We start from the raw sequence: 26288 nt of genomic DNA, 5'->3' as shown, positions 1-26288 counted from the left end.
TCCTTCAGAGCTCTTGAATGGTTGGTGAATTATAGAGAGAAAAATATGGAGGCTAAGGAGAAGGAAGTGCATAAAAGGCAATTCAAAATTTCTCAATTCTGTGACTTGTCATTTCACAGAGGAGGCAATTAGCCTACAAAGTTTTAATCAATATGTTTAGCATTTTTGCTTACTATTACCATATAGTTGTCATTCAAGAATCATAACATTCACCTAGCTAACTGAAATATTAGGTAGGAAAACATAAATGATCTTCAGTTTGGAAAAAAAAGAGGACAGAGAATGTAAAAATCAGACAAAACAATAGTAGAACCTCACTGAAAAGAGAGGTTCACATTGAAAAGAGAACTTGGTTATAAAAAATCATTCATGACTATGCATGTCAAAAGCATTCATTAACTCATATGCTGCAAACTATAAAGGCCAGGCCTTGATTCAAACAAGACATTCAAGATCTTTAGTTCTTGGCCATATACAGATTTGAATAAAGTTTGAAAATAGCACTTTTAATCAGATAATGAGGTCTTCAGTTTGTATCTGAGTAACAGTCAAAACCAAAATTATTAAGAATAAAAGCAAAGGTACCAGCAGATGGCATAATGGTTACACTGGACTCCCATGTAATCAACCATGGTTCAAGTCCCAGACCCAGCAGCTTAAAACTCATGCCAGGCATATGTGCGTGCGAACGTGTCCAAAATCTCGAGAGGAGAATGGAGGAGAAGGGATTGCAGCGTGGCCATCGCCCCAGTGGGTGATTTCTTGCTTTCTGTCTCTCTGGCAAGCGCACATGCCCTATGGAAAAAATTTCTCTAAAAAAAGGAAAAAAGAAAAAGAATAAAAGCAAAACCCCAACTTCAGACTGTGGCTTCTCAAGGTGGGATGGTTAGGTAGCAGCATAAAGAAGAACAAAAGAGCTCAGGATTCAAACTCTGAGCTAGGCTCCCATTTATTACTGAGGGAGGCAAACTAACTGCACAGCCAGTAGTTTGGTATAATTAACACCAAAGTTTAGAAATTATAGATGGGGCCATAAAATTTGGGGACTGTAGATCTGCTCAGCATGTTGTTTCTGCTAAATAAAAATAAATAAATAAAACATTTCCTCTCTAACATTTTTTCATCTTTTTCTTTATTAGAAGATTCTGGATTTAAAGTTAAATATTTATGTGACAGCTAAATTTATTTTTATTATTCATGCAATAATTCCTTGTCCTCTTTCCTTTCTCTACATATAACACATTTGTAACTTTTAGCACATGGCATCTATTCTCTTGTTGACTGGTAATGGCAACCTTTGGAGCATTCCTTTTTCTCTACTATTTGAAATGTTGATAAATGCTCAATCAAATTGCCTGTTCTACCTTACCCCAGGGGTGGACAAGGGACCGATCTGACTCTGAATTTTAAGTGACTCTTACAGGGACAATAAACCAACAGCATCATCCCCTCCCACTGGGTGTGGCCTGCTGAGATACTTCATTAGTAACATTGCTTTGGTTCTTGTTCTTCCCCAAAACCCAGTTTTTAAGTTTTGCTTTAAATTCCACGGGCTTCCAGATTTCATATCTTTCCAGCTTCTTTTCTGTTGAAATGAGTCAGGATTTGTTTATTGCTGACAATTAAGAACCTCCACCATGAAAAAAGTGTGCAGATGGTTAATAAGAAGGGAAGCAGATAGGCAGAATAATGTTGAATTTATAGTTTCAACTTTATAGCAAGAAGTGATGAAGTAGATGTTGATGACCATAACTACTGTTATTGAGAGCTTAGTATCTGTCAACAGTCGTGTTTTGCATGTAGTAATTCATTTAATGGACCAATAATACTATCCAGTATTATCCCCATTTTACAGATGGAGAAACAGGCTCTGAAAGGGGGAAATTACCAATAGGGTTAAGGAATAGAAGTAGTAAGATTTAATATAGGACTCTCTTATTCCAAAGCTTATGTTTTTTAACCACTTGGCTATATTGTCAGCAGATAATGATAGCTACTGGATAATGAAGCTTAAAACAAGAATAAACCCTTGACTTTTCATTTTGACAGATATGAATTATCTAAGAAAGTACATTGGAAATGAACATTGGCCAGCTCACCACATGTTTAATTAAGAAATAAATGCCTTGCAAAAATGAATAGGCACTTTGTCATTGACATCTACAATTAAAATGCAAAGTACAATTTTTTTCAGTCTGTAAACACTGCTTATTTATCATTTTTTGACAGCATTGTTCACTTTCAGAAAGCCTAGTTAACCTCCTAAGATTGGTTACCACTGATGTAATCACAAACAGACAACCCCTGTTGCATAAAATTGGCACCTTCAAATGGAAATGACCACTTAACTGTGATGGAAAATGCAAAACAGAAAAGCAGCAAAGAAAAGTCAGGAAGACAGTAAGGCTCACATGTAATGCCCTCAAGTAGTATGGCTTTGGTGCTGCAATCACAGAGTCTAACCTTGTAAATCTAGGGCCAGGCTACCCAAAGCCAGGCTTGAAAAAGCACAGGCAATAACCAACTGGTTTAAAGCATGCTAACTTACCTCCAAAACCCCATCAGAGTCTGCAGAGAGGTTGGCTTCATGTCTGGATACAACGACTGCAAGGCTGCTTAAGGCTAACAGTGCATTGCCTTTGACCACTGGACTCTCCCTGTTTAAAAACAAAACAAACAAAAAAAACAGTGGGGCCAGCAGACGATGTGGTGGTTAAAGGCACTGGATTCTTACATGGCCAACCATGGTTCGAGTCCTAGACCTGACAGCTTGCTTTCTCCCTTTCTCTCTCCCTCTGGTCAAATTTAAAATAATAATAACAAAAATAACAATAACAACAATAAATAGAAATAAATACATAACTATTCTTTAAAAAAATCCAAAAGAAGACTTTGAAGAATTAACCAGAATAAGAGAAGGAACTATTACAGAAAGGCAGATGAGGTCAAAATAACTTCTATTCCTTTACAGAGCCTCAGGTTGGCTTCATGTCTGGATACAACGACTGCAAGGCTGCTTAAGGCTAACAGTGCATTGCCTTTGACCACTGGACTCTCCCTGTTTAAAAACAAAACAAACAAAAAAAAACAGTGGGGCCAGCAGACGATGTGGTGGTTAAAGGCACTGGATTCTTACATGGCCAACCATGGTTCGAGTCCTAGACCTGACAGCTTGCTTTCTCCCTTTCTCTCTCCCTCTGGTCAAATTTAAAATAATAATAACAAAAATAACAATAACAACAATAAATAGAAATAAATACATAACTATTCTTTAAAAAAATCCAAAAGAAGACTTTGAAGAATTAACCAGAATAAGAGAAGGAACTATTACAGAAAGGCAGATGAGGTCAAAATAACTTCTATTCCTTTACAGAGCCTCATCAATGTGGGTCTGTGTGTTTCCTGATGCCAATAGCTTCCCTCCTGCCACTACTGAGTATTTTTTCCTCTTCTTGTGAATTATGGGCATTATGACTTCTTGTCACTTAAGGATCCAAGCCCATATATCTAAGTTCTTTTTTCCTAACACTTTTATTTCACCATTTGACATTACATTTCCGAAGCTATTGTCAGTGTCTTCTTTGGCCATTTTAAATTTATCCATCTACTCTTAAAACCCAACTGAGGAGGAACCACTGCAGACAGCAAGCTTTGCTCACAACTTCACACATGGCAGCTTAGTCATTATTAGCCTCTCCTTTCTCTTACAAGGCCAAAGCCATCAGCCTTTAAGGCAGTTTATGATATATTTGGAGACCCCAGAAAAAATGCAAAAAATTTTAAAAGACCTGATTTTAGACTATTTGGAGCAAGAGCTGCATTTTATAGCATGTAAAGGATAGTTTTCTAGTAATAGCAATAAAATCTATTGTCTGACTTCTGAATTTAGCATCAAAAGAAAAATGAATCTTTGTATTTGGAGATGTACATGTAGTTATTATTCCACGATGCCAAACTAATAGTACACAAGAAGGTCCCCACTGGAATACTGATAGGATACACTTGGCATGCCAATTCTATCACCATAGAATTTGGGTGATGGGACACTCATACCATCAGATAATTTGGTTTACAGTCCTACAATAATGGGATGGCCATTATTGGGATGACCAATAATGGGATTCCATAAAGACAGAGAATGTTCGACAAAACCTGGGCCTGAAAATTAAACCTGATGGTTTAGTTTATTTTTTCCTTTGGGTCATTTGTGTAATCCAAGAACCATGCCCTGCTTAACAGTGCGGGATTAGACCAGATACAAGGGATAAGGAAGACTTTCAGCCCTGCTCTCTAAGCAACCCCAGTACCTTCACCAAGCCATTGTCATTAACAGAACACATCAGTCCATTGGTATTAAAGATTAGTGTACACACATGTTCCTCCATTTTTACTTCCACTGGGTAGGAGTAGGACTCAGGACTTGGCGTTATTAACTCTTTCCATGTATATATTCATCCATCTTTCCTTTTCTTCCTTCCCACCTTGGGAGAACTAAGATCAGTAAAGGTTTCTTCTGCATGCTTGGTCATTCTGTTCACCTCTACTCAATTTGTTCCTCTGTGAGGACTGTCATAAGGTACCAGACATTAGCATTTACACTACGGAGAAAATGGGAAGGAAGCCTTGAGGTCTAAGCAGATGACTCCAACCTAGGCTTTATGAGAATTTGTTAGTTAGAAGTATTGAGTACTAATATAGCTAATAATAAAACCCAAGTAAGCAAGGCAGGATTTGGCTATTCCTAGGTATCCCAGTCTTGAAATCAATGAACAGAAACAAAATTAAATATTTTATTTCTAATATTATCTCATTCCTTTAACTAAGAACATCCTGAGCCCTAAGGTGAGAAAGGAAAATACAGTTTGAAATGTTCAGTGATCTGAAAATTAGATTCCCAATTTTTACCTCCCTACAGAAAATACATGGTCATCTGGGAACCAGCAGTTAGCGTAATGGCTATGTCGCTGGACTCCCACGTAGTCGACTGTGGTTCGTGTCCTGGACCCGGTGGCTTAAAACTCACGCCGGGCGCGTGTGCGTGCGTGCCCAAGATCCCGAGAGGAGAATGGAGGAGAAGGGATTGCGGCGTGACCATCCCCCCTGGGGGGTGATTTCTCGCTTTCTGTCTCTATGTCTCTCTCTGTCTGTCTGGCGAGCACATGCGCCCTACAGTGAAAATCTCTCCAAAAAAAAAAAAGAAAATACATGGTCATCAGAAACTGGGTATCAAATCTTACACAATAAGAATATTAGACAAGTAACATAAGAGTTTCTTTAATCCTAAAATTCTAAAAGAGAATTTAGCCTCAATTTTAAAACAGTATGCAAATTTATTTTATTTCAAGTTTCAGTCGTTGTAACACACCTAAGTATATACTCTTTTTTTTTTTTTGAGAGGTTTACGCTATAGGGCGCGTGTGCTTGCCAGACAGACAGAGAGAGACATAAGAGACAGAAAGCGAGAAATCACCCCCCCCAGGGAGGATGGTCACGCCGCAATCCCTTCTCCTTCAGTCTCCTCTCAAGATCTTGGGCACGCACGCACGCACACGCGCCTGGTGTGAGTTCTAAGCCACCAGGTCCGGGACGCGAACCGCAGTCGACTACGTGGGAGTCCAGCGACATAGCCATTACGCTAACTGCTGGTCCCCCTAAGTATATACTCTTCTTGAAAAATGGAGAAGATTTTATTTAGAGTCACTGGTAATTAGACCTCTGGTTGCAGACCCAATGCATATTTAGACATTGATCTTTAAATAGAAAAAAACTAGTTCACAATCCCACACGGTGCATCCTTTGGCCAAACTACACATTCACAAAGGCATCATGACTAGCTCTCAATTATCTTTGTATTCTCTGCATGCCAAGAGCAATGACTTATGGTTAGAAAGCACTGAACACCTATTTAGGGAGATAAATTCAAGGAGGAGCTGTCCAGGTGAAAATCTACAACTGGTTCCACAAAAACTCATCACCTTGTTGTTCAAAAAACTATTGCCTACCAGTCAAACAGCAGTGATAATTTGCATAATAACATGTCAGCATCATTACAGCATTTATCTAGGCAACACCACTGACATTTTAATTAAATTGTCCTTTGAAAGAAACTGATGTCATTAACCTAATTAAAAAGCACGAGGAAGGATGAGCTACAATGATGCTTTCTTAGGGACAAAGTATTACATTACATATTACTAAAGTGGCCCAATCCTTTCGGGATCTTTATCTTCAAGTTCAAATCTATTTAATTAATAACAATGGAAATAAATTTGCATCAATCATCAGGTTTTGTACGTGTTCTGATTTTCCCCTAGCCCTATCTCTGATGCTTTAAAAATGCTCTCAAATGAGCAAATGCATTTAATCCCGCGACTGGTGTTTTACTTCTTCCATTTAATTTATGGCTCTGAACAAAATAAGCCCTATCCTGGCCCAAATCCACCTGTGGTAGCCCTGGTCTAAGGAAGAGAAAGCTAAGCTGACAAGGGTGGTGGTGAGGTTCAACCACAGGTGAAGGAAGTTCGTGCAAAGAAGAGAAGAGAGTGTAGCAGAGCCATTTTCCCCTCCCACTCTATTACAAACCTCTCAGCCTGTGGACTTAAAATATCTCCTATGTACTTGTTGTCATGCCTAGTATTATCAGAATTGCTTTAATAAAGAAAAGATACAGTATATGAAATACTTTAAAATTTTTGATGAAAAGATAATGCTACAAGAACACGAATTATTTTTACTCCATACCACTGAGATCATGAACATACTCTGCCACAAAGTGATGCTTTGCAAATGTGAAGATCAACAACATGCTGAAACAAAATTTTAGAATGGAAAATGCAAAAGCTATTAGGCAAAATTATAGTCTGTTTTCATAGAAAGCTACTGGTTTCTTTAGCACTCAAGCTTTTTGTTGCAAATGTCAGAGCACTGCTTTTTAACAGGATATATGTAGAAACTACAAAAGGTGAAGGTCAAAGGCGACCTTCTCTCCTCCCTAGTGCCAGCACACTCCTTCTCCAACATGCAGTTAGAGCTCTCCCACCACATCTGCAATTTTCCAAACATGAATCCCCATCAAAGACTCTCTATGCTTCAATTCTCGTTTTGTCAACAGATATTTCCCATTGCTTCCCATAGAACCGAGAATAGGGGGGACCTGCAGTTGGCGTAATAGCTATGTTGCTGGACTTCCATGTAGTCGACTGCGGTTCAAGTCCTGGACTGGGTGGCTTAAAAGTCATGCCAGGCATGAGTGTGTGCATGCCCAAGATATTGAGAGAATGGAGGAGAAGGGATTGAGATGTGGCCACCCCCGCTGGTGGGTGATTTCTCGCTTTCTGTCTCTTTCTGTCTTTCTGGTGAGGGCATGTACCCTATATACAAAAACCTCTCCAAAAAAAAAAAAAGAATTAAAAAAAAGAACTGAGAACAGGGGAGGACTATCATTCTATTTCCTTTTATTCAGAAGACAGGACAGTGGGACCAGCAGATGGCATGATGGTTATGTTGCTGGACTCCCAGATAGTCAACCACAGTTCAAGTCCTAGACCCGGTAGCTTAAAACTCATGCCAGGCATGTGTGTGTGCATGTCCAGGATCCTGAGAAGAGAATGGAGGAGAAGGAATTTTGAAGTGGCCATTCCCCCCTGGGGGTGATTTCTCACTTTCTGTCTCTCTGACTCTCTTTTTCTCCAGTGAGCACATGCACCAGATAGTAAAAATCTCTCTTAAAAAAAAAAAAGAAGACAAGGGGACCAGCAGATGAGGTAATGGGTATGTCACTGTACTCCCACGTGGTTGACTATGGTTTGAATCCCAGACCTGGAGGCTTAAACTCATACCAAGAGCGTATGAATGCTTCCCCAAAATCCCAAGAGTATGTCCATTCCCCCTGGGGGTGGTGATTCTGTCTCTCTCTCTGTCTCTAGTGAACACAAGTGCTCTATAGCAAAAATCTCTAAGAAAATAAAAAGACAGAAGGCTAAGTAGTAATCACATACTGAGATCATACCTCATATCAATAGTTAAGTGCTTATTTAAGAAACTGCTGGCAGAAAGCTAACTCTAAGGTAGACCACGTTTTAGTTTTGGTTTTGTGTTTTTCAGGCAAAAAGTTACTTAGCTATAGAACATTCTGGTATATGGTAAGGATAAATTATATCTCAATTAAATATTTCTAGATAATACACACTTTCAATACACATGAAATCTTCTAGATTGTTTAAAGGCTAAGAAGAAAGGAAGTCAAACAGAAAAGGCAGCAGCGAAAGGTGCTGGTGGAAAGGAAAAGTGAGTATAACTGATGTGTAACTTACTGCCAGGGACAATTAGTCACCATCTTAACAAAGGAACCTGAAGAGATTGTTCAATCAAGTTCATTAGGGTATAATTTTCTTAGTGAGAGTTGGCTTAAGGTAAATAAAAAGATTAAATGCAGTAACACACAAGTAATTTTTGTTTAAACAACTGAAAGGATATGACTGAAACTGCCCTTTTAATGGACCTTTGCATTAGTTTTTAGTATTTCAGAAGATAGAGCTTTTAGATACACCACCCAATAACCTCAAAGAAATAAAAGGAAGTGCTACTTTGATTTATTTGCTGTTTTACCAGTGGGATTTAATAATCTATTTGTACAACTCACATAATTCACAATAGCAAGGGCTTTTTTCCCCATTAACTAAATTACAATGCTGTAGATCTAAGCCAAAGCACAGGGCATCTTGTAAGGTGTACAACAAAAGCTCAATCTCAGTGACCCTTGATGAGAAAGTCACGTGCTCATACCAACCCTCTACCTTCACAAAAACATGTTTAGTAAGAATCAACTTACTATAAGAAAAGGGAATAACTGATTTTTTTTTTTAATAATTGAAAAGTACTTTCAAAATTTTTGAAGTTTCCTAAACAGAACAACTATAATATGTATCTGCCAGGATTGGGGAGAATGTTTATAAAAAAAAAAGAGTTGGCAAAAGAACAAGTGGATCTTACTTTGCAGCTGACTTGGTGATCTCATCAGTCAACATGTCTCTGACCCTGCAAAAAATGGAAAATAGGTATGAGTTTATGTTAGAAGAGGAACTCAATGCTTTCTCTTATTCATTGATTAATTAAAAAAAAAAGCTCTCTGGCAATGATTCTATTATAGATCTTAAAACTAAACATGTATAATTTTAATGGGGTAAAAGCACTGTAATAATGGCCTTTCTTCAAAGAGTTCTTCACCTGCCTATCTGATAGGTCACTTGGAAGCAGGGAACAGGGCGAAAATAACTGAGGAGGAATGCACAGGCAGCACCCTAATGAGGTCATATCAGACTGAGTGGTGGGTGTACACGTGTCCTTTACACTCCTCTCTTCTTTGAACAGAATATGTGAGCTCCCCACCCCAATTCATATCTTGAAATCCTAATACACAATGTGATTGTATTAGGAGGTAAAGTATTTTGATGGTAAACAGTCATGAGATAGAACCCTCGTGAATGGAATTAATGTCCTCATGAGACACAGGGCAGCCTGCTCCCCCTACTTCTCTCTGCCATGTGAAAACAGCCATCTACAAACCAGCAAGTGAGACTTCACAAGACACCAGATGGGCTAGCCCCTTGATCTTAGATTCTTAGACTCCAGAACTATGAGAAATAATCTGCTGTTGTTCAAACTACCCAATTTTGAATATTTCTGTAACAGTAGTCCAAACTAAGGCATTCTCTCTCTCTCTCTTTTTTTTCTGCATGAGAGCTCACCAAAACATCAATTCACTAGTTCCAAGTTATACACATAAATAATTACTGTGTGTTTATATAAAATACAATTTCAAACTTGGCTTATATAATCACAACAAAGACAAAGACCCTGTGTGGGTCTGGAGAAAGGTATGCTCACTTCAAATATTCTCAGCACACTTTTGTGCTAATACAGGAGACTTGAGATAAAGTAAAAAATAACCTCTGACTGCCAAATTTACATTTTAAAGGGATAATTTTCAACATATACTTTCAATTTTATCAATTCTAAGCTTTTATAAATATTAGTTTTTATTTAAACATTTATATTTTAATGTATTATACTAAAAATAAATTATATTTGCATCATAAATATTTGAAGTTTACATATAATAAAGCCTTAGTTATTCACTTTGAGAATGAGTCATTCTTTTATTTATTTTTTTTTAAGAGAGATTTTTGCTATATGGCTCATGTGCTAAGCAAGGAGACAGAGAGAGATGGAAAGCAAGAAATCACCCCCTCAGGAGGGATGGCTACACTGCCATTCCTTCTCCTCCATTTTCCTCTGGGGATCTTTGGCATGCATGCACACAAGCCTGGCATGAGTTCTAAGTCATCAGGTACAGGACTCGAATCGTGGTCAACAACATGGGAGTCCAGCAGTGTTACCATTATGCCATCTGTTAGGTCCCAAGAATGAGTCATTATTAAAAGTAAATTATTTTTAATTAATCGCAAGTTATTGTAACCCTAAATTTGTAAGTTTTTTTTGAGAGGTTTTTGCTATAGGGTGCGTACGCGCGCCAGAAAGACAGAGAGAGACAGAGAGATAGAAAGCAAGAAATCGCCCCCTCCCCCAATGGGGATGGCCACACCGCAATCCCTTCTCCTCCATTCTCCTCTCGGGATCTTGGGCACGCACGCACACGTGCCTGGCGTGAGTTTAAGCTACCGGGTCCAGGCTCAAACCACCGTCAGCTACATGGGAGTCCAGCGACATAGACATTACACCAACTGCTGGTCTCCTAAATTTGTATTTTTAAAGAGCATTTTGACAATACATTTCTCTAAAAGTATTATCCAATTTTTGTCTTCCTAAAGTATAATGCATCTACTACAATACTTTAGTGGTCAGTATAGAATATTTACAGATGATGATCTATCTTACTATATAGGGCCAAACCTACCACTTGCTCACTAGAGTTCCCTCCCTATACCCTTCTCTACAATTACTTACCTTTTCCCTTCACTCTGCTACACTGACAATTTTTCCTACTCTACACATTCTTCTGCTTAGTATGTGATAATACTGTAGGTATCTACCTGCTTAAAAGAAGAAAATGTTCTTCAGGTATTGTCTTATCTCTCTGTCTCTTACACATCAAAACTTCTCTAGAAGAATATTATCTCTACTTCATGATTCTACCACTGTCTTTGGACACTCCTATAATCTGCCTTTTGTCCTCACAACTCCACCAAAACAGCTCCTGTCATGATCATCAATCACTTTCCAGAAGCCAGATCTAATATTTAATTCACAGGTTCCATCTTTTGCAGCCTCAGAACAGCATTTGACACAATGACTCATTCCTTAGAACCCTTGGCTCTCAAGAGTCCACTCTCTTGGTGCTCTTTCTACATCACAGATTACTAGTTTTCCATCTTTTTTACTGGATGCCTCTTCATCTTCCCTACCTCTAAATGTTGAAGTGCTCCAGAGCACAGTCCTCTGAAATTTTCTTTCTTGACTCACTCCCTAGATGATCCACCCAGTTTCATGATTTTCAAATGTCATTGATAGGCCGATGATACCCAAATCTATATCTCTAGTCCTAACTTCTCCCTGGAACTGAGATAATCAACAACCTACTTGATATCTCGAATTGGAAGTCTAACTTGACATCTCAATCCTAATAGGTTCCAAACCTGATTCCTACTTACATAGATCTATTGTTTACAGTCTGTCTCATCGTAGTAAATGGGAACTCAGAGTCAAAAATCTTGGAGTTATCCTTCATATCTATCTTTCTCTAATGTCCCTCATTCAAATGATTAGCACTTAAAATCTATAGAAATAGCCCTCAAAATAAATTCAAAATCTGCTTACTTCTCATTATTTCTACTATCCAAAATACTCTTATCTCTTGCCTGAATTATTGCAATGGATTCCTAATCATTCCCCTAGGATGTATTTTCAATACAGCAACTACAGTGATCCTTTCAAATCATGAGTAGGATCCTATGTTTAAAATATCCTATTGTGTTTACTTCTGGATTTTCTATTCTGGTCTATTGGTTTGTGTGTTTAAGTGCCAGTGCCATGCTGTTTTTATTATTATTTCTTTGTAATACACTTTGAAGTCAAGTAGTGATATATCTCCAACTACATTCTTTTTGCACAATACAGCTTTGATGATGAAAGGTCTTTTGTGATTCCAGATAAATTTTATGATTGCTTTTTTCTATTTCTGCAAAGTATGTTGCTGGCATTTTAATAGGAATTGCACAGAATTTGTAGATTATTTTGGACAGTATCAACATTTTAAATATATCGATTTTTCCAGTTCATGAAGAAAACATGCCTTCTCATTTTTAGAAAACTTTTCCAATTTTTAAATTCAGGTTTTTTTGGTTGGTTTGTTTGTTTTTTGGTAGGCTAATTTAAATGGGATTACTCCCACCAAATTATAGCTCTTAGACAATGAAATTGATACTAGATATGAAAGACAGTAGCAAATATGAAATGAAACCCAAATTCTTTGTAGTTCTTTTAATTTTTGCTATAGGGCACATACATTTACCAGACAGAGACAGAGAGGGAAAGTGAGAAATCAGCCCATGGAGAAATGGCCATGCTGCAGTCCTTTCTCTTTCTTTCTCTCAGGATTCTGGGCACATGCATAGACATGCCTGGTGTGATTTTCAAGAGCTGTTTCTGGGACTTAAACTGTGCAGTAGGCCATGTGGGACCTAGCTCCCTTTGCCTCCATGCCACCTGCTGGTCCAAAACCCAAATTTTCAATCCCTAATCTCAAATCCAATATCATAATGTTTTAAGCTGTATTACTTTTTCTTTTTTAAAAATAAAGAAGGAAAATATAACTTAGAATAGAAATGATTAAAAACACCCACAGACACAGATAGCTTCTGCTTTTCTATAGGTATCAATTGTTAATAAATAAAATCTAAAATCAAGCATTCTTTGGACATATCTTTAGACTTAAGCAACCTGTGGTTGTAGGAAAAGCTATTACAATTCCGGGCACTTTACTTACACTTAGGCTGCTGCAATATTAATCTGACAAGGTATTCTTCTCAACCCATGTAACAATCTAAGTTGCTTTAAACATGCCAGCATTTATACATTTCTAGATAATAAAGTGGAAATTCCCTAGGGAGTGTCTGCCAAAGCAATAAAAGCCTTGACATGGTAAAGTTGCTTCTAGCAATAAAGATTTCTTGGTGGGAAGAGGAGCAGACAAGAGGAGGAGTAATCTTTGACTAAATGTAAGGTAGTAAGGTAATGAATTGAGTGTGAAAAGCAGAATTTTTCATTTGAAAGCACATAAAATAATCAGTTAAGGGGAAAGGGGGAAAAACAAACCAGTTCTATACTATTTCAGGAAAAAAAATGTATATCATTTATAAATAAAGCTTTCCCTATTATATCTGGAGCATGGGTGGAAAATATACCCATCAGATCATCTTTCATTTTTCCTTTAGGTTTAAATAGAAGTTAAAAGTGCCAATATTGGGATCAGCAGTTAGCATAATGGCTATGTCGCTGAACTCCCATGTAGTCGACTGCAGTTCGAGTCCCGGATCCGGTGGCTTAAACTCACGCCGGGCGCGTGTGCGTGCATGTCCAAGATCCTGAGAGGAGAATGGAGGAGAAGGGATTGTGGCATGACCCTCCCCCCCTGGGAGGTGATTTCTCACTTTCTATCTCTCTGTCTCTCTCTGTCTTTCTGGCGAGCACACGTGCCTTATAGCAAACCCCCCACCCCCCAAAAAAGAACAAAAGTGCCAATATTAAAGCCTTTAAAGTAGTTACCTTTCCACTCATAGTTCACTTCCCATGACAAATGACAGAAAAAAGCAGAACAGCCATCCCCTTACCAGAGCCAGGCTGTGTTTTTTTTGTACTGCACTTCCTCAGGTCCTTCTTTTCCATGTTTTAACTGTAACTCCAGCTCTCCTATTCGTCCCTGCGAAAAACATAGCATAAGTCAGCATGCAAACTTGATGTCTGAAGTGATCTTTACATTTTTTTGGGAAACGCAGATGTATCCTTTCCTAGTTGGCCCTCAATGTTTGTAATAGAATATTAGGTTGTGAAAAAAGATGTGTGAGAAGAAATAATCAAGAAATACCCTGCTCCGGAATTTCTACATTATGGAGGATTATGTTTGGTAAATTTAGTGCAGAGAACTTCATTGTGGGATGTCTATTAAAGCAGGTTTGAATTTAATAGGCTCATTTGTTTTTTTAAATCCCCTATATGATAATGATCTTCCTTTGTCAGCAACTGATAATTTTAGTTAACATTATCGGACTCTAGACAGCAGTATTATTAACAAAATGGTAGAAATGATTTGACCAGATATGCAAAACAGTTAAGTTTCAGAAAGTAGATAGCAAAATTTACTCTCAAACAGGTCCATATTACATTTCTAGAGCAAACATATAAAAATATGTATAATTCTCAATATCTACCATATAATAAAAATAGTTAATATTGCCCCTTTAAGACCTTCAAATATTTATTATACTTTCATCTTTTTATACTCAATATATTTTCATCAGATGCTTTCCTCTCTAGTTCATCATCGATTATATCATTGAAATGTAATTAAAACACTGATTTATTGATGGATCCTAAATTGGACAAGAACTCAGATTGTATATTTCATGGGGTTATATTTCTCGCAGTGGTTGTGCCAGCTTACATTGCCATGGGCGGTAGATGAGAGCTCTGGTTACTTCATGTCCCCACCGACATTCAGAATTCTCAGGCTTTTTATTTTGCCATTCTGGTGGGTGTGAAATGTTACTAACTAGTTTACAGATCAGACTGAGCACCTTTTTATGTGTTTATTAACTGTTCGGATAGCCTCTTTTGTCTATTTTTCTCTCGGTTGTCTTTCTTATCGATTTTAGAGTTTTAGAGGATATTCTACAAAGGGGAAGTATGTATCTCTGTATACGGAAGAAGCAGTACAACTTGAAGGGTTAATGATGTGGCTCTGGAATTACATTGCTTTAGTCTAATGTCATCACCACTTACTAACTGTATAAATTTGGGTAAGCTACACCACTTTACTAAGCTGCAGTGTCTTCACTTATAAAATGCAGCTAACAACTATCTCACGTATTAGAGCATCACATTAAATAATGTGGCCAAGTATCTACTTAGCACAGTGCCTACAGCAATAACTACCATTACCAGGTTTGTTGTCAAGGACCAGTAATCTCTACCTCTCTTCATTATTGTCTTATAAAACCATCTTTCATGACTATATCTAAATCCTTTCTGAAATAATTCATTTTAAATCTGTATAACTTCCTAGAATAAAAGGGTCCCTGAGAGGTAATATCTAGATGATGAAGTTACATGTCCTTACTTTTGATTTTGTTTTCATATCATATACTTTCAGCTATCTTGCTATGATGCACTGAGGACAAGGGCTATTTTCTGTCAGTCTACAAAACCTTTGCATCTAACACTATTGGCTCAGTGTCCTCGGGCTCACCAGTTCTAATTTATGATGGGCAATCTACTCACATCCTTTGCAGCTTACTTACTGCAATCATACCCCTATCTCCAAAGTGTCAAAGGTAGAATTCTGCAGCTTTAATTTTCCCCTCTCTCTTAGGACAAGTTATTATAGATCATCAAACTGTAAGCTATTGATATTAGCCTCTTTGGAGGGCAAAGCAAAATAGAAAATATTTTTTATTGCATATCTCTGCTTCTTAAAATGTGCCTCCTTACTCCTAAAACATTTATTTTCTGTAATGCTTTTCAAAAAAAAAAGAAAAGAAGAAGAAGGAAACAAGGAAAATGAAATTAAAATGTTAGCATCTGTTGTTTAGAAATAAGAAAAACACAGGAAAGCTAGAATATGTGCAGCCTCTTGAGAAGGCTGACTTTTCTAATGTCCCCTATAGACATAAATTAGTAAAATCATTTCACTGTATTTAAGGAATTTATTTTTCCTTCTCAGAGTTTCTTTTTTTTCAATCCACTAGTCTAGACTGTCTCCCTAACCCCTCCCACCCAGACCATGGTAGGCATTTTTTCAAATCTACTTTGTCTTCCAATCCTTGGCCTACCGAGAATGATCTCTATTACCAAATAGAGCGATTCGGTGGCATTTAACTCAGTCAAGTCTGCTTCCAGTTAATGGCTATGGTCAAGAAAGGAGAACACAGGGGCCAGCAGGAGATGTGGTGTTTAATGTGCTGGACTTGGACTCCCACATGGTAGATCTCAGTTCAAGTCCCAGACCTGGTGGCTTGCTTTCTCTCCCCATCCCCCCCGGCCCCTCCCTCCCTCTCTTTCTCTCTCTCCCTCTCTCTCTCTCTCAGGTGAGTACACATACCCTATAGCAAATTTAAATAATAAATAAATAAACTTTTTTTTTTAAAAGGAGAACATTTAATGAGATATACACTGAAATAATGACCTAAATTGAGATTTTTGTATTATTTTATATACCAATTATTAATCTATCCATCTCTCTTAATTTTTTTGAGACATTTTTGCTATAGGCGCATGTGCTCACTAGAGAGAGAGAGAGAGAGGGACAGAAAGCAAGAAATCATCCCCCAAGGGAGGATAACTACAACACAGTCCCTTTATTGTTCTTCTCTTGGGACTTTAGGCATGCATGCACACATGCCTGGTTGAGTTTTTTTTGTTTGTTTGCTTTTTGTTTTTTGGAGAGGTTTTTGCTATAGAGCGTGTGCACTTGCCAAACAGACAGAGAGAGACAGAGAGACAGAAAGCGAGAAATCACCCCCCAGGGGGGATGGCCACGCCGCAATCCCTTCTCCTCCATTCTCCTCTTGGGATTTTGGGCACGCGCGCACACACGCCCGGCGTGAGTTTAAACCACCGGGTCCAGGAATCGAACCGCAGTCAACTACGTGGGAGTGGAGCGACATAGCCATTACGCTAACTGCTGGTCCCATGCCTGGTTGAGTTTTAAGCTGCCGAGTCTGAGACGTGACCCACAGTCAACCACAGAGAAAGTCTAGCAATGTAACCACTACACTATCTGTTGGCCCCATGTTTCTTAATTTTTATCTCTAGTCTATATAACCAAAAATTTGCTGATTATAATGAGCAATTTTACCCAGCTTACTTTAAATTAAACAAACAAACAACAACAACAAAAAACACAAATAACCCTGAAACCTTAGTAATGTTCAGAAAGCAATGTGGTGAGGATTGCAATTTTGCAGTTCCTGACCCTGGTTGTGACTTCAGATTATTTTGCAACTAGCTGACCAACCCAGAAGGCAAGGGTCTGCCATCAAGCAGCTTTCACACTTCTCTCCTGTTTGAAGTCATATTCACAAACTCAGAGAGCTCTTTTCACAAAGGTTGAATACATCTCCTCACCATGCTGGAAAGGCAACAAGGTAAAGAAGACCATAGAGGGCTCCTGACCAGAATGGTCTCTCTAGCTCCAATCAATTTATATTGGCATTTAAAAAAAATCTTAATGGGGGAACCAGTAGTTAGCATAACGGTTATGTTGCTGGACTCCCACGTAGTCGACCATGGTTCGCGTCCCGGACCTGGTGGCTTAAAACTCACGCCGGGCGCATGTGCGTGCATTCCCAAGATCCCGAGAGGAGAATGGAGGGGAAGGGATTGCGGCGTGACCATCCCCCCTGAGGGGTGATTTCTCACTTTCTGTCTCTATGTCTCTCTCTGTCTGTCTGGCGAGCGCACGTGCCCTATAGCAAAAACCTCTCAAAAAAAAAAAAATCTTAATGGGAATAAATCCAAACACCTCCTCACATCAATCACTTTGATAGGCTTATGATTCAAAATTCTAAATGATTATGGAAAAATTAATATGGCTATAGGCAGATGCCTAAGTGGAAGCCCACTAGTTGTGTTCAGACCTCAAATTTATTTACATCCTTATCCAGGGAGTACTGTAGAATGTACTTTCAAATGCATCTCCTAGGCTGAGTTGAATAATACATGGTTCCTCTACATGACCCTCTAGTTTAATGCTACAAAATATGTCTAGTACCAACTAGAAATAACTATAACTCTTGTACAGAAGAAGTGTCCTCAAGGCCAGAAATTCTTGATATAAACAGGAAGTCTGGCAGTTGCCCCAATTTTTCTAAGATATAATAAATTTTATTTCAGTGTACAGATTCATTTAAAAATATTTAAGAGTTAAAACATATTAGTGTACTTTCAAATAATACTAACAATCTTTTTTACTGTAGTCCATACTTTTAGTTTTATTTCTTTTTCTAAAAAGTTTCTTTCAAAGAGCACAGCCCCGACAGAGCTAGACGCTGTGTTTCACCTTCAGCTTCAGCCAGGCACGTATAATTGGCAAGCATGTGTTCAGCATACTCAGGGTGGCCTACAGGTTTGAACTGAGAACCCTCCCATGTAGAGCTGCCTTGCAGAACACTACATTTTGCTGCTGTGCCAGTGTTTGGCCCCAGTTTCACTTCTTTTGCCACAAATTCTCAATGGAATTAAACATATTAGATATTCAAAGTAAAGAGATCTTAGATAATAAACAAACATAGATACACAGCCAGCATCTACAACAGTAGACAGAATAATTAATCTGCATTACTAAAAAAACAGTCAGCATCCTTTTCATAAGCTGATCTATCCTTTAAAATATTAAACCAATTTGCATTATTTACTATTACAATTAATGATAGTCTTAGGGAAAACTCATGGCACAGTGGGAAAGGCTGAGGCTCTGCAATCAGACAAACTAGGGTTAAGCTGCAGCCTTTTCATTTCCTGACTGTTGGGTTTTGAGCTGTTTGCTTTGCTTTCCCATGTATAATCCCATTATACATGGGCTTAACTACACCCACTTCAAAGGGTTTCTGTAAAGATTAATTGAAATAATATATGTTAAATATTGGACATATGCTAGTTATTCAACGAACGGCAGCTCTTATGGAAAATAGAGTTCTTAAAAATCAGTGGCATGTTATCTCCAAGAATTATACCATCATCCTATTCAATTTAGCCTTACACTACCAGCTAAATAAAATTCTCAGCTCATTCTATGAGAGAAGCTATTCTTCCCTTCTCTAGGTGCCCACAGCATTTTGTGCATCCTTTATTAAAGCATCAAAGATATGTACTGAAATTGCTAGAGAACATCTTCCACTAGACCAGAAGCTCATTGAAAGAAAGAAATTCTTTATTACATACTTTTGTATTCTATATACTCAGCAAAAGACCTGGCCAGTTAAAAATACTCCATAAATATTGGGTGAAGGAAACTACTGCAAAATTACATGAGAAAAAATAATAAATGTGGGAAAAGGTGTATACTATAATAGACAATCTCACTCTTCTTGAATAAAAGCTGTAATTGGCTAAAGGTGTCTATAAATTATTTTAGAGAAACATACAGAGATATGAGTCATTCATTCATCCACTCATGCATCTGTTCAAACACACTGGGTACCCAGATGCTGTTGCTAAGGATAAAGAATTATGAAAGGAAACAATGGTTTGAAAGGATGTCTACAAATGTAGAGTATAGTACAACTGGGGAACTATCCAAAACAGTATCACTCGAAGTTTGGCTGGTAGACTAACAGCATTAAAATTAACTAGCATCTTAATAAACAGGGAGATTCCTGCTCCGCTACTGAGTTTTAATGAATCAGACTCTCTGAAGATATCTCAGTGTTTTGTAAATTTTAGGCTTCATGAAATATGCTGCATCAAGGTTGTTTCCTTATATTGTTAACTGTTCATACATTTCTCAGCTTATTAAAAATTATTTCTAATTACAAAAAAAATCACAAATTTTAACACACAATAATACTGGATTCCATGAAGTCAAATAGAGTATACGTCATTTATTTAGTGAACACAAGCACCTATTATGTTTTAGACATTTATGTCAGGAGCCAGAGACAATAGACAAGGAAACACAGCTTTGGCTCTAAAAAAAGCACAGAGGCAATTACAGGCCCCAGGCAAATAACCAACATGGTAAGGGCTTCAAAAATGAAAGCATAGGTACTAAAGAAGTACATGAGAGGGAAGCAGAATCCAGCGGGGAAAGGAGTAAAGCACACAAGTCTCTGCCCAGATAAATCAATGGAAAGAACAAGGAGAAATTAGGTTGAGCAAAGAGAGAATGGCAGGGTATGAAACTGAAAGAACAGTGTGTGCAAACACCAAGTGGTGTGGGAAAACAGTGAAATTTAGCAAAGCTGAAGCATAAAAATCTGAGGGAAGGGTTAAGGCATAAGGCAGGAGGTGCAAGCAAATCCCACTTCAAAGTAATACCAGCACAAGAATAAGGGAAGGAAAGGAATCCAGTCTGGGATGCACTCAAGCCCAGGTAGTGTGGGACAGCCATGTGGGGATGTTCAGAAGGTAGCAGGGCCAAGGAGGGTGGTGTTCAGGAGTGAGCTCTGGATGGCAGACAAATTGGGGGCATTAACATTGAAACTTTAAGTGCAGTGAGATACATATGTCTCACATTGTCTTATACGTTAAGATAACCACTGCATTTCTGATAGTGCAATTTGTCCAAGTGCTTCTGCATTAAATAAATATTTGCAATAAATTTAAGGAGACACTCCCCCCAAACAACCATCCTATAGTTTCATTACCTGTAAAACAGCATGATAAGCTCGATTCATATATGCAAGCCAGGCTTGTGGGAGAAAAATTGCACGGTGCCACTCAGAAAGCTGGATGTGAACCTGAGGAAAAATACACAGTGCATGTCAGACTACACAGCATTAAAACAGCAAAATGTCGAAACTATATCATCAGTTCTTCCATTCCCTTTATTTAAGCAATGGAGGTTCTAAAACAAACCAATTCAGCCCAGGATCAGAACCACAAATATCTTTCAGCTATTTCCAAAGAAGAAGAGTTTGGAGTCTTATAAAGATGAAATAAAATAAGCCTGGAATTTTCTAAATTAAAGAAAATAAAATCCTACAATAATAACAAGTTAAGATGTATATGTAATACAAATCTGTTCTTGAAAATTAGGGGGAAACACTAAAGCCTCTTGCCAATGTCAGGAAACTAGGTATTGTCTAACAAATCCCCCTAGTGATTTTAAATAAAAATAAATATTGCTCATATCCTGGGTTTCCAATATGACAATTTCTGAAGTAATAAGCTTAAATTGCCAACAGAAATATCATGTTGTGTAGAAACCATGGCGGTAAGAGCATGCAAATGAGTACTGCACACAGCAATTGTGCACACCACTAGATAAATGCCCTTTAATCAGCGTGGGTAAACAAGAGAAAAATGATATATGCCAACACTGAAACTCTGTTTCCAAGGAGAGGCCCAGACAAAACATCTGGTTTTCATAGTCATTTCTGTTTCTACCTATTAGTATATGGCTATCTTGCAGCAAATCTTCCCAAAGTCTGCTTCTGTTAAAGAAAGATCACTCAAGAAAAACAATCACCGTGCATCACATTTCATGTTTCTTGTAACTCTTCTCATCTAAACCCAATCAACTAAGACTTCAGTCTGTGCCCTATAGACAAGAAAAATAAATAAATAAAAGGATATTTTTATATAAAATTATGCAAGAATCCTAACTAGTGTTTAAGGGCATTTTATTATATTGTAAAAATTAATTGTCTACAGTGTCTCATGATAGGACAGACGACAGCCTCTCTGAATAGAAATCGGCTCTCATGGCCCCTGGTATGTTTTCGTACTCAGCCCTAAGTGAGGGCCTCCCCTAGTGTGGTACTGTGGGAGGATGAGAGATTTGCCAATCAATCTGTGTCCACTGAGAACTCTTTTTTAGAAAATCTCCACTATTTTTATTTTTAATTGATAAATAACTGTACATATTTATGGAAGACTGTGATTTTTCAGTACATGAATACAATCTGTAAATGATCAATCTGGGGTGATTAGTGTATACCTCATCACAAGCATTTATCATTATTTTATGTTGAAAAGCTGCAAAATCCTGTCTTTTGGTTATCTTGAAATGTACCCCCCCCAAAAAAAATTATTGTGAACCACAGTTACCCTACTGTGTTGTAGAACACTAACACTTACTCTATTGATCTAACTAATTTTGTATTCATTAGCCAGCACCTGCAGAGAGCTTTCTAGCTACTGAGAAAGCCAGAAATGGGCATAGCTAGATTATAAAGCAAAATTATGAAAACTATGGGAATGAAAAGAACAGAGAGATTAATTCTGACGGCTGTCTGTCACCTCTCATAGCACTGCTGCTTTTTTAAATTAGCTACTCTAACAGTATGAAACAGATACTCAGACCATGAAATAGAATTTGTAAAAAAAAAAAATTATAAAGTCAAGACTTCTCATCTTCTGATTAAGTACTTTGCCAAGCAGGGGTAAAGGAGAGCCTTGTCTATATGTGAACAAAAATCCTTGGAGGAATGAACCTTCCAATTCCTGCTTCTTCTCTTGTTATCCAGGAAGCAAACTATAACCAGACCACATTTCCCACGGGGGAGGCATTAAGCAGTTCTTGGCCCTGCTCTTTGTTCCCAACATGAGGACAATCTTTAATTTTTTTCCTATGGATTTTGTTCTAATCTTATATATATATATATATATAACTGTCTATCTGACCTTTTTCAGACCTGAGTCTAACAAAAGCAATGCTCGAATACCACAACCAAAACTTATCTCTTACTTTAGACCTTCAAAATATTTTAAAATTTTCCTGCCAAATAATCCATGGGTTTTACTGCACTGCTAAGAATATCCATAGCCATAGGAAATTGGCAAAAAGAGCAATTATGGAGGAAGACCAATAGCTTCTTAAACTTGAGTCAAAAAAGAAAAGGATTATAGGTGGGGGGAAGTAAATTAAAATGAGCAAGTAATATGTTGAGCTTTTAAAAACAAAGATATTTATGCTAGGCAACCTATTTGAAAGGAGGTTATAAACAGAAGGTTAAAGTTAATCCTCCTATTGCTCTAACCTGAGCTGAAGGTGGGCCCAGTAGAATGCTTCAGCCTATGCACCAGCTCACAGTCCACACATTTTATGAAATTATACCTCAATCCTAGTATTCTGTGGAGTTAGCTGTGACTAAATCTCTTTAAAAATCCATTCTCTCTTGCTCTTTCCATTCAAAAAGACAGCCTTAGGGAAACAGTTTGAAGACACTCATGCCCTTACATTCCAATTGAGTTAGAGGGAAAAAGATACTCCTCTAACCATTTAAACACACACACACACACACACACACACTTTAGGATGCTATTACAATTCAATTTGTAGTCATCTATATCACCTATATTTTAGGTTAATTTTGCTAGGTTGAAAACTGAGTTAATAGCATTTAGAAAGTATGAAAAGTCTGTCTAATTTGTTATACTTGTAAGAAGACTTTGAGGGAAACCCAATGACTATGATTTCAAAATACAAAGTTGCAACCTAGCTATTCAGCTTTTGTGGAAGCAGGCTCTTGAACTTCTGTGTCACCAAGTTTTAACGAATGTATAAAATAAGCATTTTCTGCAACTGTACATACTCTCTCAATAATAGCTGCCTGACAGACTGTTGAAATGAACAGTTCTATGACTTGGGAAGGGGTATGAGTGGAGTTTCCATAGGAAAGAGGCAGTGAGTATAGAAAATATTACCCATGTGCCTAAGAAGACACCTAATAGGGAAATATGCAAAGAGGAAAAGGATACTAATAAGGTAATGGGGGTTTGGGGGGAAGGGATTGGAGCACATGACCAGGTTAAATAGGGTGGTCACAGTAGATCTTATTGATTTCATGAAGTCTGGGCAAAAGCTTAGAGATGAAAATGTATAAAAACGAAGGCAAATGACATTAAAAAAACTAAACAACCACAGCAGTTCTATACAAGTAACAAAGCTGGAGAGCTGGCCTTGTAGAGTTTTGGCTAAATGTTGCACAGAGGAAGCTGGATCCCATATGGCTAAGATTTGAACTCCAGCACCAAAAACTTGAAAAACACACCAGGTGTGTATGTGTACTCAGGATTCTAACAGGATGGAGAATTAGAGGAAAGGGGATTGTGAGATGACCAGGTCCTGCTGAGAGATGCATTTGTATTCTCTCTCTCTCCTTCTCCTTCTCCCCTTTGACATTAAAATTAAAAAAAAAAAAAAGTCATGGGACCAGCAGTTAGCGTAATGGCTATGTCGCTGAACTCCCCATATAGTCTACCGTGGTTCGAGCCCTGGACCCAGTGGCTTAAATTCATGCCGCGTGCGTGTGCATGTGTGCCCAAGATCCCAAGAGGAGAATGATGGAGGAGAAGGGATTGCGGTTTGGCCATCCCCCCGGAGGATGATTTCTTGCTCTCTGTCTCTCTCAGTCTTTCTGGTGAGCGCACATGCCCTATAGCAAAAACGTCTCAAAAAAAAAAAAAGTGATGTTCTACATGACTTCAAATATATTACAAAGTTATTTATCCGAAACAGCCTGGTGTTGGCATAAAATAGACACATAGACCAATGGAACAAAATAAGCAACTCTGAATCAAGAACCACATCCAGGGCCTGCAGTTGGCATGATGGTTAAGGTGCTGGAATTCCCACATGGCTGGCCATGGTTTGAGTCCCAGACCTGGCAGCTTGCTTTCTCACTCTCCCTCTCTCTCTGACTTTCTCTGGTAAAACTCATGTGAAAAATAATATTAACAACAATAATAATAAATAAATAATTCTCTTTTGAAAAAAGAACAACATCCACATATCTAAGGTAAAATTATTTTTGACAAATGTGACTAAAATGTTTACTGGGGGAAAAAAAACTCTTCAGTAAATAGTGCTGGGAAAATTGGATATCCATATTCAAAAGAAATGAAACTAGACCCGTATCTCTCATCAAATACAAAAATTAACTCAAAATGTGGGAACCAGCAGTTAGCGTAATGGCTATGTCGCTGGACTCCCACGTGGTCGACCGCGGTTCGTGTCCCGGACCCAGTGGCTTAAAACTCACGCCAGATGCGTGTGCGTGCGTGCCCAAGATCCCGAGAGGAGAATGGAGGAGAAGGGATTGTGGCGTGACCATCCCCCCTGGGGGGTGATTTCTCGCTTTCTGTCTCTATGTCTCTCTCTGTCTGTCTGGCGAGCACACGCGCCCTATAGTGAAAATCTCTCCAAAAAAAAAATTAACTCAAAATGAATTAAAGTCTTAAATATATCTTAAATTAAGCAACTAGAAGAAAACATAGAGAAACTGATTCAAAACACTGATTTACACAGAATTTTTTTTTAGATGAGACCTTAAAAGCATAGACAACAAAAACAAAAATACATCAAACTAAAAGCTCTGAATGCCAAAAGATACAATCAACTGAGTGAAGAAACAGCCTATGGAATGAGAGATAAAAATAGGTATTAAAGTAAATTCTTTTACACTAATGCTCATAGTAGTACTTTCATAATAGCCATATAGTGTAAACAACCTAAATGTCCATACAAAATATAATGTATTCATATAATAATATATTATTCAGCCATGAAAGAATGAATTACTGATACAGGATATTAGTGCATTGTCAATAAACATTTAAAACCTAAAACCCAAAGTGAAAAAGTCAGACATAAAAGGTAACATATTATATGAATCCACTGATATAAAAATAATCCAGAATTGGTAAATCCATAGAGACAGAAATAAGATGAGTGGTTGCTAGAGTAATGGGATAGTGGAGAGAGGAAAAATGAAGGGAGGAATGTGAAGTGACTTTCTAATGGATACATAGCCTTATTTGGAGGTGATAAAAATGGTTTGGAACTAGGCAGAGGTGACAGTTTTGCAATACTGTGAATGTACTTAATGTCATAGAATTGTACACTTTAAACTTTAAGATGTCTAGGGACCAGCAGTTAACATAATGGCTATGTCGCTGGACTCCCACATAGTGAACTGTGATTCGCGTCCCAGACCCGGTGGCTTGAACTCACGCCAAGTGCATGTGCGTGCATGCCCAAGACCCTGAGAGGAGAATAGTGGAGAAGGGACTGTGGTGTGGCCAGAGAGGGGGCGTTGGTGGGGCCCCCCCCCCGGGGGGGGGGGGGGGGGGGGCGGGATTTCTCGCTTTCTGTCTCTCTGTTTGTCTCTGTCTGGTGAGTGCACGCGCCCTATAGCAAAAACCTCTCCAAAAAAAAAACCTTTAAGATGTCTAATCTTATACATGTGACTGTCATCACAATTTGAAAAACAAACAGTAAGGCAAAAGTCCGAAGGCAAGCATATGGAAGACATGTTTGAGGAACAAAAAGAGGGCTGGTGTAACTAGAGTAGGCAAAGTGAGTAAAGGCAATAGTTGAAAGGGGAAAGTTG

The 26288-nt window shown here is 38.1% G+C and overlaps 1 protein-coding gene across 1 annotated transcript in view; it reads right to left on the bottom strand.

The window, feature by feature from the left end:
* FOCAD (focadhesin) overlaps window positions 1-26288 on the bottom strand; it is a 335374-nt gene that overhangs the window by 80801 nt on the left and 228285 nt on the right. Inside the window, exons 22-25 of the mRNA XM_006140328.3 lie at window positions 20598-20690; window positions 13848-13936; window positions 8992-9036; window positions 2549-2657 (exon numbers count right to left, since the gene is read on the bottom strand). Of these exons, the coding sequence (XP_006140390.1) occupies window positions 2549-2657; window positions 8992-9036; window positions 13848-13936; window positions 20598-20690 (336 nt within the window). The remainder of the gene's footprint in view (window positions 1-2548; window positions 2658-8991; window positions 9037-13847; window positions 13937-20597; window positions 20691-26288) is intronic.

This window comes from Tupaia chinensis, unplaced genomic scaffold, assembly GCF_000334495.1.
Source record: "Tupaia chinensis unplaced genomic scaffold, TupChi_1.0 Scaffold000029_1, whole genome shotgun sequence".
In the NCBI taxonomy this organism is placed as follows: domain Eukaryota; kingdom Metazoa; phylum Chordata; class Mammalia; order Scandentia; family Tupaiidae; genus Tupaia; species Tupaia belangeri.
This window is presented reverse-complemented; position numbering and strand designations above follow the sequence as displayed.